Here is a 14,971-nt window from a genome sequence, read left to right as displayed (position 1 = left end):
AGGGCGCACGCTGGCCCCTCTCCGGGGAAACCCAGACGCCTCCCCGGCCCTACACGCCCAGGTAACGCTCCCCTCGCTCTGCATTCAGGACGCGCGCCTGACCAGGCGGGGAGGCCGGCAGCCCGCGGCTCGGGCCGGGGAGACGCACGCGCGGCACCCACGTCCGGCCGCGCGGCGTCGGATGCTGCGGGGGTATCGAGAAGGATCTGGAAGAATCTGGCTAGACCGGGGGGACGGGAGGGGGAGGCCGGGAGAACGAGCGGCGGGGGCGGGGGCTGGCTCCCGAGTCCGAGGGTCTCGGGGCCGGGGCGGGGCTAGGCGGCCGGCGGGAGGAACGAACCAGAAACCACCTTCCGCAGGAGCGCCCTGAGCTCCAGAGCCTGAACCCGCTCGGCCGCCGGCGCCTCTAGAAAGTTCTCCCCCCACGTCCCTCGCGGCCGCCCGGCTCCTCCCAGCCCCTCCCTCCGAGGCGGTGGGACCAATCGCTCCCCCGGCCGCCCACGACCCCACCTCCTCCTCCGCCCGCGCCCGCGCCCGAGCAGAGAGGTGCGCGAGCCCCGACCCGCTGCCCGCACCGCCGCGCACACTCCGGCGCCCGCTGCCCGAGAAACGGCGTGATGACCGCCGAGGAGACGAAGGCGGCCGAGAGCGGAGCGCAGTCGGCGCCGCTGCGCCTCGAAGGGGTGGACATCAGCCCCAAGCAGGATGAAGGGGTGCTTAAGGTAAGGGGCAGGGGGCGCCCCGGGGTGGCGGCGGGGGGGTTCGGGCACTGGGAGCGCCCCAGTATCTGGCCAGGGCTCGGACGGCCGCCTTTCAGCCTCCCGGCTGGCCGTTGAGCAGGCCATGCAGCCGTGGCCCTGCGCATCGCCTTTCTGGCCAGGCTGCCGGTTCAGGGCGGGAGGGCTGCCACACGTTCGGAAGGGGAACATCTGGGCTGAGGCTCCCCAGGCCTGGGAAGGGTCCCTGAGCGCAGCGCCTGCTCTGGCTGCGGCATACGCCGGGAGGGGCGCGGCTGGGGGCGGACGCGCTCGCGCGGGGGGCCCGGCGGCGTGCACCGCCCCGCTGCGATCTGCGACCCGCGGCCGGCTTCTTCCCGGCCGCCGCTGCCGCCAGGGAGCACCCCCACCCAACCGCAGCCGCCTGCGTCTCCGGGGTGCGGAGCTTGCCGACCCCGGCAGTTAAACATTAGCCAGGACGCGAACAGGGTCCCGGGAGTTATTGCCTGGCCCGCGCGGGCCTTTGTGCGACTTGGCGCGCGGTCCTGGCGCCCTCCGCCCTCTGGTCACCCCTTTCCTAAAGGCTGGGACCCGGCTAGGTCACCCGCTCGGCCATGCTGTCCCCCTCCCCCCCCCCCGGCCCCGGTGCATGCCGGGACCTGTAGTTCACCCACTCCCCGCCCGCACCGCACCCCACCCCACTCCCCCCCGGCCCGGGGCCTTCTTGAGCGCGGGGTGCGGGACTGGGAGGAGGTGCTTTGGTTGGGCGCCGTAAACCGTGTTACGGCTGGAGGAGCCAGGCAGCAGGGCGTCGTGACCCGGGTCAGGACAACCGGCCGCGGTTCGGAGCAGGTTCTGCGCTGTCCAGGATGGCGAAATCCTAGCCCGGCTTCGTTCCTATCTTCACCCAGTCTTTCTGCTTCTCCTGGCTTCCCGCAGCTCAGCCCACGTGTGCGTGTGGCCAGGGCAGGTTGGAGACCTCGGCGAGCTTCTTAGCCGTTTCAGAAACGCACCTGGCTGCTCTCCCAGTGTGCACGCGGGCTTCCAGGGAGACCCCCATTTCCCCTTTTCATTCTCCACACCACCTTTTCACTTTTCTGTTTACTCAAGTGCATGTGCCTTGCATCGTGGGAGCTTTCCTTTAGAGGGTAACTTGCACACTTAACCAGGTAGACCACCTTTTTATAAACGCTAAAGAAGAGAAGCAGGTTCTTCTAAACACTGGGAAATATTCTGGCCCTGACTTCAAGGACTGCAGTAGCCTACCAGTCAGGAACGCTCAAGTCCCAGGTCAGAGCCTAGGGCCTCCTGCTCAAAGGCCCTTGGCTCACTTGTAAGCTGGTAATTGCTCTTAATCTCTCCTGGACTTTCTGGTTTCCCTCTTCTCTCTAAACCAGACCTGATTGGATGACTGGAGTTTAGGAAGCATGAGGAAATGTAGCATAAATACTTTCCCCTTTGCTGCTGATAAATTCAGTGTTTTACTGGTTTAGTCCTGTAACCACTCTGATAGGGTTTATCATCACTACTTTACAAATGTGGTCAGTTTAGAGAGTTAAAGTGACTTCTTTAAGATCGTAACAGCAAAAATGATCTCAGGTGTTTTGTCTCCAGTGTTTCAAACCAAGTCATGTCATGGTCCAAGAAAGGGAGGTCAGTTTAATTCTAGCCAAAGCCCACAGCAGAGTCATTTGATGATGGGTTTGTTGAGTTACTTGCAAGGAGGCAGAAGAGACCGTTTACATTCTGGCCAGAGGCATGCGAACAGTCATGGTTCCTCTCTGTGTCCATCCCCAGGGACTCAACCTTTTCTCCTTCCCTTCCTTCCAGGTCATCAAGCGAGAGGGCACTGGCACGGAGATACCCATGATTGGGGACCGAGTCTTTGTCCACTACACAGGCTGGCTGCTTGATGGCACCAAGTTCGACTCCAGCCTGGACCGCAAGGACAGGTTCTCCTTCGACCTGGGGAAAGGTGGGCATGGTTAGCAGGCTCTTAGGACTGGGGTGTGTGCGCTGTCACAAACAGAAACCGTATTCTCAGAAGCTTAAACAGGGAACAGCTTATTACAGTTCTTTTTTTAATTTCCACTGTCCTGAAACTATTGATTTTTTTAGTCTCTCATTGCCTTGATCACCTTCAAAAACCTTGCTTCCTTTTCTGGGGTGGACTGCCTTGTTTTCTTGAACCTCTTTATTTCAGAGTTGAGTGATTTTTCTTTTTTTCTTTTTTTTGAGAGGTCTGAGACCTGATACCATTTATCGCAACCAGATTTTCTACCTTCCTGGTCCCATTTCTAAATAGTACCCAGCTTCCCTTTGGGCATGGGACAGTAAGTCTCTCAGGCCACTGTTTGAACCCAGAGGGAGATCCCTGCCAAAGAGGACCTGTTTCTTTTCTGTACCTACAGGGGAGGTCATCAAGGCTTGGGATATTGCTGTAGCGACCATGAAGGTGGGTGAAGTGTGCCATATCACCTGCAAGCCAGAGTACGCCTATGGCTTAGCGGGCAGCCCCCCGAAGATCCCTCCCAACGCCACGCTTGTGTTTGAGGTGAGTGTCCAGCCACAGAGGGCCAGGCAGAGAGCCAACCTTATCTCAGCCCAGGGTCTGGCTGCCCTCCAGCCCTTCCTGCTGCTTGGAGACAATGTAGCCAAGGCTGAGGGCCTGCTCTCAGGGGAGGGAAGACAGGGAGTGCTCATCACCTACTGCTACTGCCAGAGAACTGTCAGTGGGCAGGTTTCAGTTGGGGGGAGGTGACCGCAAGCCCCTCTTTCAGACTTCAAGCAGCGGGGTGAGGGCTTGAGGCCTATTCATCTCGAGAGGGGTGCTCAGAGGGAGGTGGACCAACACGAAGGAATTGGGAGGTCACAGGCTCCATGCAGTCATGACTGACAGTGGAGAACATTGGTGCCCTGGAGATAAGATGCGGGCAGAGATGCTTCTCGCATGGGTCGAGGCAAGGGGCAAGCCTTTGCTGAGAAGATGGAACTTCACTGTGTTAAGACTCACAGATGGTTGAGCCCTACGCAGTGGAGGCTTGGAGAATGTTGGAAAGACTAGTGAGAGATGTGGGGTCATTTCTAATGCCTGTCGGATGGAGCTTGTCTAGCAGCTGAATTAGGACCATCTGGAACATGTGCTTGTTCTATAGGGCAGTCATTAAGGAGACTGATAGCAAGGTCGAGACCAGGGCCGCTCCTGAGAACTTAGCCACTTGGTCCACTCCTGGTGTGGCTGCCTGTGCAGTCAGACCTGCTCTGGCCCTTACTAGGGACTCTTGTGGGAGAGAGGGGAGCATGGATCCTTACATCTTGTCCCACAGGTGGAGCTGTTCGAGTTCAAGGGTGAGGACCTGACAGAAGAGGAGGACGGCGGAATCATCAGGAGAATACGGACGCGGGGGGAGGGCTATGCCAAGCCCAACGAAGGTGCTCTCGTGGAGGGTGAGGCTCACAATCTGGGATTCTCACTCGGGCTCCGCTGTGCAGGGCCTGGGTGGCTGTGGGCAGGTCCATACCTTTCTGTGATCCAGCTTTCTTATCTGTAAAGTGAGGGATTGAACCACATTCTCTTAACATCCCTCCATCTGAGAATGCAGAAAGGCATCTGGGGAGTAGGAAGGGACAGGGCAGGGGGGTGGCTGGGGGTGGCTGGTGCATCCCTTAGTCACCAGCCCACTCAAATCCAGTGCATTGTCTGTCTGCCACGCCAGTTGCACTGGAAGGATACTTCAAGGACCAGGTGTTTGACCGGCGGGAGCTCCGCTTTGAGGTTGGCGAGGGGGAGAGCATGGATCTGCCCTGTGGGCTGGAGAAAGCCATCCAGCGCATGGAAAAAGGAGAACATTCCATTGTGTATCTCAAGCCCAGGTGAGGCCAGCTCTGGCCCAGGTGTGGGCAGTCTGTAGAGCAGGTGGGCGAACTGAGGTCAGATCTTGTCCAGGTGAGTTGTAGAGCCAGCCTGTATTGTATAGCCAGTTGTATCCTCCCCTGCCAGCAGTCACTATGTGCTGGTCACTCGGCACAGACACCTCAGGACCTCTGTTGTACTCAGGAGCGTGGCCACAATCACCCACATCTTTTTGAATCAAAACCTCATCTCTTCAGTTATGGCTGTGGCAGATTACCTTTCCCAGCCCAAGATTTTCATCTCCTGTTAATTGAGTCGTTACTAATGTTTGTTGAAACATACCTACTATGTGCCAGACACAGTGCAGAAAATTCCTTGGTGTTCAGAGACATTGTTCCCACCTTCTAATGGCTCTCTGCTCAGGGAGATAATCGTGCCAGTGCGTAATGTGAGTTACTAGAATGATGTGTAAGATGTAAGAGCCCAACTAACTGTGTGAAGAAGCATCAGGGAAGATTTTGCCAAGCAGGGAAGTTTGCACCAAGACCAAAGGGATGGGGAGGGCACTTTGCAGGAAACCTTTTAAGTATGAAGCAAGTTAAGAAACGACCTGGTGTTTTCTTGCCACCACAGATATGCTTTCGGCAGTGCTGGGAAGGAGAAGTTCCAGATCCCACCAAATGCTGAGCTGAAGTATGAAATACATCTCAAGAGTTTTGAGAAGGTGAGTTCATTCAGGGTCTTCCCTGCACCACCTCGGACGTAACTCCTTGGGGCGGCTGACAGCTTGTTTTTCTCCTTTGGGGTATGGCAGGCCAAGGAGTCCTGGGAGATGAGTTCAGAGGAGAAGCTGGAGCAGAGCACCATAGTGAAGGAGCGAGGCACTGTGTACTTCAAGGTGAGCCCGCAGCGAGGTCCTCAGACACTCCCAGGGTGGGCTCTGCCACGGCAGCGGGCTTTCTGCCAGGAAGTGGACAGGCTGGTACCTGCAGCTGTCACCAAGAGGATCTGAGCTGGCTGGTCGGGTTGGGGCGGGGCGGGTCATGACTCTCATACCCCTGGGTCACTGGTGTCCACGGGCTGTGACAGCCTGGGGCCGCCGAGCCTGTGCTGGGTGCCTGAGCCTGCCCCCGCTTGTAGGAAGGCAAGTACAAGCAAGCTGTGCTGCAGTACAAGAAGATTGTGTCCTGGCTGGAATACGAGTCCAGCTTCTCTGATGAGGACGCAGAGAAGGCGCAGGCCCTTCGGCTGGCCTCCCACCTCAACCTGGCCATGTGTCACCTGAAGCTACAAGCCTTCTCCGCTGCCATTGAGAACTGTAACAAGGTGAGGCTCCTTAGGCGGGTGAGGGCGGTGTGTCCAGGCAGGGCTGGGTGCGCCCCCGGTGTGCCTGAAACTTGGCCTTGGTGACTAGGGCAGGGGAGGCAGGATGGAGCTGTGGGGCTCTGAGGTGGAGGCCCACAGGCAGCAGTGTGGGAAGCAAGCGGGTTTTTGGCTTAGTTAAGGTCAAGGACAAGGGCACAGAGGCGAGTGGAAGCACTGGTTGGAGGAACCAGTCCAGCATTCTCCCCTCCTGGCCCTCTGCCTCTCCCTCCTGTACCCGCTTTATTCTGAAGGGGGATGGGCTTCCCTGGAGGTCCAGTGGTTAGGACTCTGCGTTTCTATCCCTGGGGCGCGTGGATCCCTGGTGGGGAACCAAGCCATGAGCCACATGGTTCCCCTGCCCCCCAGAAAGAGAAGAGCGTGTTAGCGTCCAGGTGGTTTTCATCTGAAGGCCCGTTTTCCTGTGTGCCTCGGCTAAATGAGGTGCCTTCCTAGCCTCAGGTCCTTTCCACGTGGTGCCCAAGACCTGTTCATCGGGGGTGGGGCTCCTCTCACCGGCAGTGACTTGGGAGGATCTGAGACTTTGCTGCTGCTCCTCTGTGTGTCTTAGGCCCTGGAACTAGACAGCAACAATGAGAAAGGCCTCTTCCGCCGAGGAGAGGCCCACCTGGCAGTGAATGACTTTGACTTGGCACGGGCTGACTTCCAGAAGGTTCTGCAGCTCTACCCCAGCAACAAGGCGGCCAAGGCCCAGCTGGTCGTGTGCCAGCAGCGCATCCGCAAGCAGCTTGAGAAGGAGAAGAAGCTCTACGCCAACATGTTTGAGAGGCTGGCTGAGGAGGAGACCAAGGTGAGGATGGGCAGGGTGGACGGGAGGAGGTGCCATCACCTGGTCCCGTGCCAGTCTGTGTGTATCCCTGTGTGTTGTCCCTGCTCAGGCCCTGCGGGTTGGGAGCTGGATGTTCTGTTGTGCTTCCCGCCCTGTATTCTCTGTGCCCATTAGTAAAACACAGGTTTAAGAACCTGAGGTTTAAAGAGGTGATAGTTGGATTCAAAGTGCACAGAAGAGCCTGTAGTAAAAAGGCTGCAGGGCAGGCAGTGCTCCCGGGTGTAGGGCAGCAGGCGCTGCCTCCTGCCTGTGCCTCGTGCTTCTTGGACGTCACACCTGAAGCTCATTTACATCAACGTGCAAAAGAGCTCATGTAGTATTTCACTGAGTGGGTGTATCGTATCTTATTTACCCTGTTCCCTGCTTCTTAGTCTCTGTGTTCTAAGCCTGCACTAACAGAAATACAATACAAACCACATTTCTAATTTTAAATTCCTAGTAGCTGTGTTTAAAAACAAGTAAAATAGGTGAAGTTAATTTTAATATTTAATCGACCCAAGGTATCTAAATATTTTAACACGTGGCACTTCAAAATCCAATGTGTATTTTAAACCAGTTTGAACTAGCTATATTTGAAGCGTTCAGTGCCCTGCCATGGCCAAGTTCAGTTTTCCGTAGTATTGCAATAAACGATGAGTCCCTGATTCTGTACACGCATGCACAGGTGTGTCTGGTCTCTGTAATTCTGTTGGAAGTTCATGTGTACTATTTTTTATGTGGCGTGCGGGTTTTGGGTACAGACTCCGTGGTGTCAGTGTGCAGGGCGATTACTTGGGTACAGGCAGGTGAGTGGGGGCCTGGAGTGACAGTCAGCTTTCTCGTCAGGGGAGAGGGCCAAATGAGAACTGGTGTTGACGCCCTGCCCCTCTTCCCTTCTCACAGGCCAAGGCCACAGTGGCTGCGGGAGACCAGCCAGCTGACGCCGAGATGAGGGACGAGCCGAAGAACGACGTGGCTGGGGGCCAGCCTCAGGTGGAGGCGGAAGCATAGCCTTGCCCCAGCCCTGTCCCCATGGCTGCCTGCCCGTCCCCCCACCCTACTCCACCCTGTTAGTTTTGTACAAACTGAAGAATTTTGAGTGAATTAGACCTTTATTTTTCTATCTGGTTGGATGGTGGCTTTGGGGGAAGGGAGAGAGGAGCAGGCTGGGGGGTGGGGGGGTCATTTTAGGTGGTGTCTCCCCTCCCCCCACTCCATTCCACGTGAATGAATGTCCCTCCACACGCACACTCATCAGAATGTTAATTTATTTTGCTTCCTGTTTGCTGTGTCCATTTTTCAGATAGTAGAAGGGGCGAGTGGTAGGGATGTGAGGTCCGACAAGAAGGCAGGGTGGACAGGGAGACTCCTCCTGGGCAGCCACTTCCCCTCCTCCCTCCTCCTGGTCCGTTTCCAAACACGCGGCCTCCATGTGGGTGCTAGGGGCATGGGAAAACCACTGCTGTGCCCGTTACCTCCACTCCCTTCCTCCTCAGCCCAGTTGTTGCGGCTGATGCTGTCTTCTGGTGTCATGGTGACCACCCTTGTACCCCCTCCTGTCAGTGTCCCTTTTCAGCCAGGTCGCATCCCCACCCCCTCAGCCTCTTCTCTGCACGTTGCTGAAGGTCCAGGCTTGCCTCAAGTTCCGTGCTTGAGCAATAAAGTGGAAACACTAAAAACCTGGGTGTCGGGCAGCCCTTTCTCTGTTCAGCCTCAGGGTGGGTGTGGGCGGCTGCACGGTTGGGGCAGAGCTCAGGGAGCCGCCCACCTTGTGCCCAGCCCCACCTGCAGTGCAGCAGACTTGTGCAGCGGTCTAGGAGGGCCTGCTGGGCACTGCGTGGACTACAGCAGGGCCTGCGCTGAAGGCCTGGCCAGGGGTTCCCCACATCCCTCCCTGCAGCAGCCTGGCAGGTCTTAGTAGTTCTGGTTTTTCTTTTCCTAACTGCTTAGGAAAATATACAAACATCTAAACTTCTGGGACCAAACTACTGAGTTTGCTTTGAGGTTCAATGTTTTGGCTTCTGCCTAAGCAATTCAGTAGAGTGTTCAAGCTTTCTTGGCTTCCTTACAGAGTGAAACCCCTGGTGTTAGCAATACCTGTCACCTTGTACACAAGGGAACAGGGACGAATAGTTACAAAGCCTGACGGCACTGACAGCCGCTCGGGCCCACTCTCCAGCTTGCTGCTGCTAGGATGCTTCAGTCGTGTCCGATTCTGTGTGACCCCATAGACGACAGCCCACCAGGCTCCCCCGTCCCTGGGATTCTCCAGGCAAGAACACTGGAGTGGGTTGCCATTTCCTTCTCCAATGCATGAAAGTGAAAAGTGAAAATGAAGTCGCTCAGTCGTGTCCGACTCCTAGTGACCCCATGGACTGCAGCCCACCAGGCCCCTCCGTCCATGGGATTTTACAGGCAAGAGTACTGGAGTGGGGTGCCACTGCCTTCTCTGCTCCAGCTTGTTGCCTGGCCTCAATGGGGGGAAAGCTTGTGCTGCTTTCTCGCCGTGCTTTGACCCATGGCTTTTGCAGCATTCCAGGGCTCTGAGAGAAGCCAAGGGGCACAAGTGAGGCATCACATGTCTTGTCCAGATGCTCCTGACTGCAAGCCAGAGCCTGTGTGCCTTTCTGCCCCTGTGTGGGCTGTCCATTCCTTCCTGCACCGTGATAGAGTGCACGATATATGCCACATGCCTGTACAGTTACTTCCAGGAGGACTTTTCTCCATTCTTTGTCATGGTGCAGGACTCACTTGTGTGTGGAAAGGTTCACCAAGCCATAGAGCACAGCTGCTGCTGGAGCCAGAACGAAAATTCGCCTGTTCTCTGCCAGCGCCTCTGCTTGCTCTCTGCTGGGGTCACAGCAACGCCCTGGGCTTAGGGTTTGTGTCCTGGTGTCATAGCCCATGATACAGATAACCCTCGGTAAGCACTTGCGATATAAACCCAGCCCTAAACCAAGAGCGTCACACAGATTAACTTGGATCCTTGAAACCATTCCACAGAAAGAGGCATTGCCCCGGATTACAGGCGAGGAAACCAAGGTTCAGAACTTGAATGGGAAGAAGGTCTGCCTGGAATGTGAGATGACCTCTTAACCAAATCCAGAGTGGCCTGAGGTTCATGAAACCTTGGGCAAGTTGAACCTCTGCTCATCTGCAAAAATGGAGATGGGAAGAAAAAGTGTGAGGGTCCTTCCACCTCTGGGTGCTTCCGCAGGATTCTAAGAATTTGAAATATAACTGGGAAAGAAAAACTGCACTCAGAACCCTGAACTGGACAAATTCTGGTCTATGTAACATTAAAACTGTCTTCTGAAGATGTTTTACTAAAGCAGTTAGAAGCCTTTAAGGTTAAAGATAAATGCACCTCCTACTCCATTCTGCTCTGGGTCAGCTGCAAGTGCGTCTGCCAGGCAGCTGCACCCTCCTCACCAATGCCTAAATCTTTCCATGCAGAAAATGTGGAGTAGACAGAACTAGTAGCAACCAGGCCTTCGCGGTTCCTGCAGAGTTAAAGTGGTCTCTGGAAAATTTTAAACAGGGTTTATCTTGTTCTGGTGTTGGTCTGAACATCACGTTCTATAGATTTTATCTCCTGAGTATCTGCAGTCCTGGTTCCAGCAGCCTCCTTCCAGCATTGCTGTGGGGCCCCCCCACCCACCTCTGGTCCCATGAAAGGCACCCCAGTGTTCCCTTGAGCACCAGGGACCCTGCGTGGCAGATAAATCTCTATAGGCTTAAGCCCCGACCACACCTTCCCAGCCCATCTGGGCTGCAGGTCACCCCATGGGGTGGGGCCAGCCTGCCCTCCCAGCGGTGGTACGCTGGACTCCCCTCCACATCAGTCTGCATGAGAGGCTCAACTGTGTCCACTGTTTCAGTTGGAAAAAGAACAGATGAAAGACATTTTCGGTAGGACTAGTAACAAGGAGTTCCCTTTCAGGAAACTATTGCTTGAAAATCAAGAATTACACCATAGAACCTTTGATGCCTTACTCCTGTCTTAAAGACCAGCCTCCCCTGTCCCTGACCACCTGTACTTGCAAAGTTGCTTCAGTCGTGTCCGACTCTGTGAGCCTATGGACTGTAGTCTGCCAGGCTCTGTGGGATTCTCCAGGCAAGAACACTGGAGTGGGTTGCCATTTCCTTCTCCAGTGCGTGAAAGTGAAAAGTGAAAGCAAAGTCGCTCAGTTGTGTCAGACTCTTTGCGACCCCATGGACCACAGCCTACCAGGCTCCTCCATCCATGGTATTCTCCAGGCAAGAGTACTGGAGTGGGGTGCCATTGCCTTTCCTCTGACCACCTGAGCCCTCCTCAAAGCCAGGTAACCCTCAGGTGGAAATGGCAGTGGGCTCAGGGCAGTCCCGAGAAAAGCCAACGAAAGAGAGAAGACATCTCTGTTCTCTTTCTGGAAATCGTTATGCTGGCTTTACCGCCCGAGTTCCCCAGCTGCTTGCCAACCTCTGATAATGTGGATGCACCAACAATCCTTAATTCTGAAACGTAACAAAACCTTATTAGCATGTAATGAACAACACTAAATACACTGCTTTGGGAGGCAAACAGGATGTGAAAGATTTACAAAGTGGTTCTAAGGAGGAATGACCAAGAAAAATCAAGGCCTTTAGAACTCCGAGAGTCCCCTGACTAGAGGTGAGGACCAGTCATACCTGTTCCCCCATCCAAGACACACACATTCCTCGAGATCTCCAGTCTCAGGTTCCATGGTGAGAAGTGCCTCACACAGAATGTGGTTCTGGGTTTGTTTGCTTTTTTTCTTTTTGAGGTGAAATTCACATAGTTTTACCCATTCAAAGGGAACAATTCCGTGGCACTTAGTCCAATTACAACGTTGCATGACCACCTCAATCCAGCTCTAAAACATGTTTACCATCCTTTGCCCATTTCCTCACGTTTGGCCTTCAGTGACAAGAACTACTCTTCATCCTTCAGTTAACGGGCAGTAGATTCTTGAACGGAAAAGGCAATGGCAACCCACTCCAGTACTCTTGCCTGGAAAGTCCCATGGACGGAGGAGCCTCATAGGCTGCAGTGCATGGGGTCCTGAAGAGTTGGACACGACTGAGCAACTTCACTTTCACTTTTCACTTTTATGCATTGGAGAAGGAAATGGCAACCCACTCCAGTGTTCTTGCCTGGAGAGTCCCAGGGATGGGGAAGCCTGGTGGGCTGCCATCTTTGGGGTTGCACAGAGTCGGACACGACTGAAGTGACTTAGCAGCAGCAGCAGAGTCTTGGACAGCAGCCCAGACGGGTTCTGAGAGCAAAGCCTTCCTGAGCTCAGGATCCTAATAGGGCCAGACCTGTGGTGGTGGGGGGACTCTGAGTAACCACGTCTCTCAGAGCACAGCTGCCTGCACTGTTATTCTGCGTAAATTCTAGGTCAAGTCAAGTCTGAGGGACAGGTTTCTGTGCTTCAGGGCTCTAGAACCCTCCGTGTGCTAAGGTGCATCATGAGTCAGACTGGTGGAGTCTCACACTGAGCCCACTGGAAGCTCTGGCCGTGCCCTCTGGATGGTGAGCGGCTCTGGGTCTCACATACAGGAAGAGATTTCTTGAAAGCTCCCGTCTCTTACTGAGCATCCTAGGTCCACACCCTGAACAGAACAACCCATGTCTACTCGGGGAGAAGTGGACAGTCTCCCGGGAAATGCTTCCCGCTTGATGCACCTCCCCTTGCCCTGCTATTAGCAGGTTTCTACTGAAGCTATTGTTTGGCTATTGGTTTGTAGAGAATATGCCACCCACACGAACACTGCATCCAAGTCATCTGACCAAGAAGAAGGCCTGGTTAGGCAGCACTGGGGAGGAAGCCAAAACCCACGCTGAGAGTGCCTGTCCTAAAGGAGCTGAGCTCTAGATGGTGCCAGTGGAGACCCACCAATCATCTCACCAGAAAGGGCCAAGAACAGGAGTCTCCTTGTGGAGTCAGGGCTCTCCTTGTGGAGCCAGGCCTCTGTCCGCAAGGCTCTGCAATGCCGGGGCCTGTATTCCACTCGCTGTGACTGTAACACTTGGTGCAGTTAAAAGTAACTGACAGAGAAGGGAGAGGCGTGGCAGGGGTGGGGTGGGGGTGGGCACTGATTCATGCTTTATTTCCGGAGACCTATCTTTCCTTCCTTTCTAACTTTATTTGGCTCTCTTGACAAAAGCCAAGAGGCAATAAATCCAAGTTGTAATCACAGTAACATGACCTTCATGACATGACAGAGCAAACAAAAACAGGCACCCCGGCAGAGAAAGGTCAAGAACAATAAGCCCAAGTGATGAGGAAGATAAACCAAGCTCCTGTGGGTGCTGGGTCAGGGTACCCTTTAAGAGAGCTGGGTCAGGTCAGGGCACTGGGTGACTGAGGTGAGGTGATCCTCAAGTGTTTTGTCCCGGGTTATTTATTATTTTACTATTTCACTGAAAGAGCTGGGAAAAAAAAACAACGGAGTTATACATACAGTGAAAAACACAATTCAAAACTAAGTCTACATTCAGATATAAACGTTTTGAAACTGGTTGTTTTTCCGCCCCTTAAACCTGGTGGACGCTTAGGACTGGAGCCAGGATGCGAGGACGGAGACGTGGCAGAGCCAGGTGAGCAGCACACGCGCCCGCCATAGAGGAGGTGGGCTTCCAGCACTAGGCACACATGGCGCTCCTTGGAAGGAAAGCTATGAGCAGCCCATGCAGCAAGTTAAAAAGCAGAGACATTACTTTGCCAACGAAGTAATGTCCGGTCAGAGCTGTGGTTCTTCCAGCAGTCATGTAGGGATGCGGGGTTTGGACTATAAAGAAAGCGGAGTGCCGAAGAATTGATGCGTTTGTGGTGTTGGAGGAGACTCGAGAGACCCGTGAACTTCAAGGTGATCTAACCAGTCCATCCTAGGGGAAATCAGTCCTGAATATTCACTGGAAGGATTGATGCTGAAGCTGAAACTCTGGTACTCTGGCCACCTGATGCGAAGAGCTGACTCACTGGAAAAGACCCTGCTGCTGGGAAAGATTGGGGGCGGGAGAAGGGGACGACAGACGATGAGATGGTTCAATGGCATCACCGACTCAATGGACACGAGTTTGAATAAACTCCAGAAGTTGGTGATGGACAGCGAGGCCTAGCATGCTACAGTCCATGGGGTCGCAGGGAGTCGATATGACTGAGTGCTGAACTGAACTGATATGTGTGTGACCCAGGGCCTTTTGCATGGACCTTGCATGAAACAGAAACCTGAGGGCACTGTGCCCAACATCTGTCCAGATTGCCTCCTCTTGCTATTCTGACCAGTTGCTCCCTGTCCTCATCTAATGAGCCATGAGAGCCACAGAACCTCTAGGACAAAAGGTGCCACCCCTCCCCAGCTCCTGGGGCTTTCTTCCACTGTGTCAGATGATTCCACTTCTCCAGATAAGTCCCTAAGTTGTGTCTGACTCTGTCACTCCTATGGACTGTATCCTGCCATGCTCCTCTGTCCATGGAATTTCCCAGGCAAGAATACTGGAGTGGGTTGCCATTTCCTACTCCAGGGGACCTTCCCAACCCAGGGATCAAACCTGCATCAGCTGCATTGGCAGGTGGATTCTATACCACTGAGCCACCAGGGTGAGGTAGATATCCTTATTTTTACAATGTTGACTCCTGAAAAACCCATGTGTAGATTAGTCTGGGCCTGCTGGCCTAAACCTGAAAACCCACTGAGCACCTGCAGAATCTCACAAATAATACTTTTGATGCTCTGACTGATGAAGCCCAAAGAAAGGCTGCACTGGATTCAACATGGAAGGTTTCACTCCAAGTCTAGACTTGATGGGGATGTTCCATTTACACTACAGATGGAGGCCCCTGAGGAGGGCAAGAGCTTTGTGCTGAAGCGCCAGACCAGACCCAGAATCCCAGCAACCCTGATTTCTAGCCCGAGGACTTTTCTGGGAACTCTGGCAGTCAAATACAGGATGTGGGTTTTTGCTCAAACAATTCTGGTTTGACCCACCTCCATCACTTTCTGCCTTCCTATTTTATCTTGCTGAACCTGTTTTTTTCAATAAAAAATCTGGAACAGGCACACAAGCTCACATGCACTACTTACATGAGATAATATATGTGCAATGTGCCTTACAAGTGACTGTATGCGCTTTACAAGTGATTTTCAAACTTTTACCTACAGAGCACACCCACCATGGAAAAAAAATTTCTTTACATAATA

At 54.2% G+C, this 14,971-nt stretch overlaps 1 protein-coding gene across 1 annotated transcript; it reads left to right on the top strand.

Moving 5' to 3' along the window:
• Positions 1 to 532: 532 nt before the first annotated feature.
• Positions 533 to 8,439, top strand: FKBP4 (FKBP prolyl isomerase 4). Its single transcript, XM_086402417.1, has 10 exons — positions 533 to 722; positions 2,547 to 2,691; positions 3,128 to 3,270; positions 4,043 to 4,163; positions 4,433 to 4,589; positions 5,203 to 5,293; positions 5,384 to 5,467; positions 5,710 to 5,895; positions 6,503 to 6,742; positions 7,664 to 8,439. Exons 1-10 carry the CDS (start codon positions 618 to 620, stop codon positions 7,769 to 7,771), a joined length of 1,380 nt encoding a protein of 459 aa, XP_086258543.1. The 5' UTR covers positions 533 to 617; the 3' UTR covers positions 7,772 to 8,439.
• The last annotated feature ends 6,532 nt before the right edge of the window (positions 8,440 to 14,971 follow it).

This window comes from Bos grunniens, chromosome 5, assembly GCF_055505025.1.
Source record: "Bos grunniens cultivar Pamir isolate PY7600 chromosome 5, Bosgru_T2T1.0, whole genome shotgun sequence".
In the NCBI taxonomy this organism is placed as follows: Eukaryota; Metazoa; Chordata; class Mammalia; order Artiodactyla; family Bovidae; genus Bos; species Bos grunniens.
Note: the sequence above shows the minus strand (reverse complement) of the source record. Positions and strands in the feature narration are given on the sequence as shown.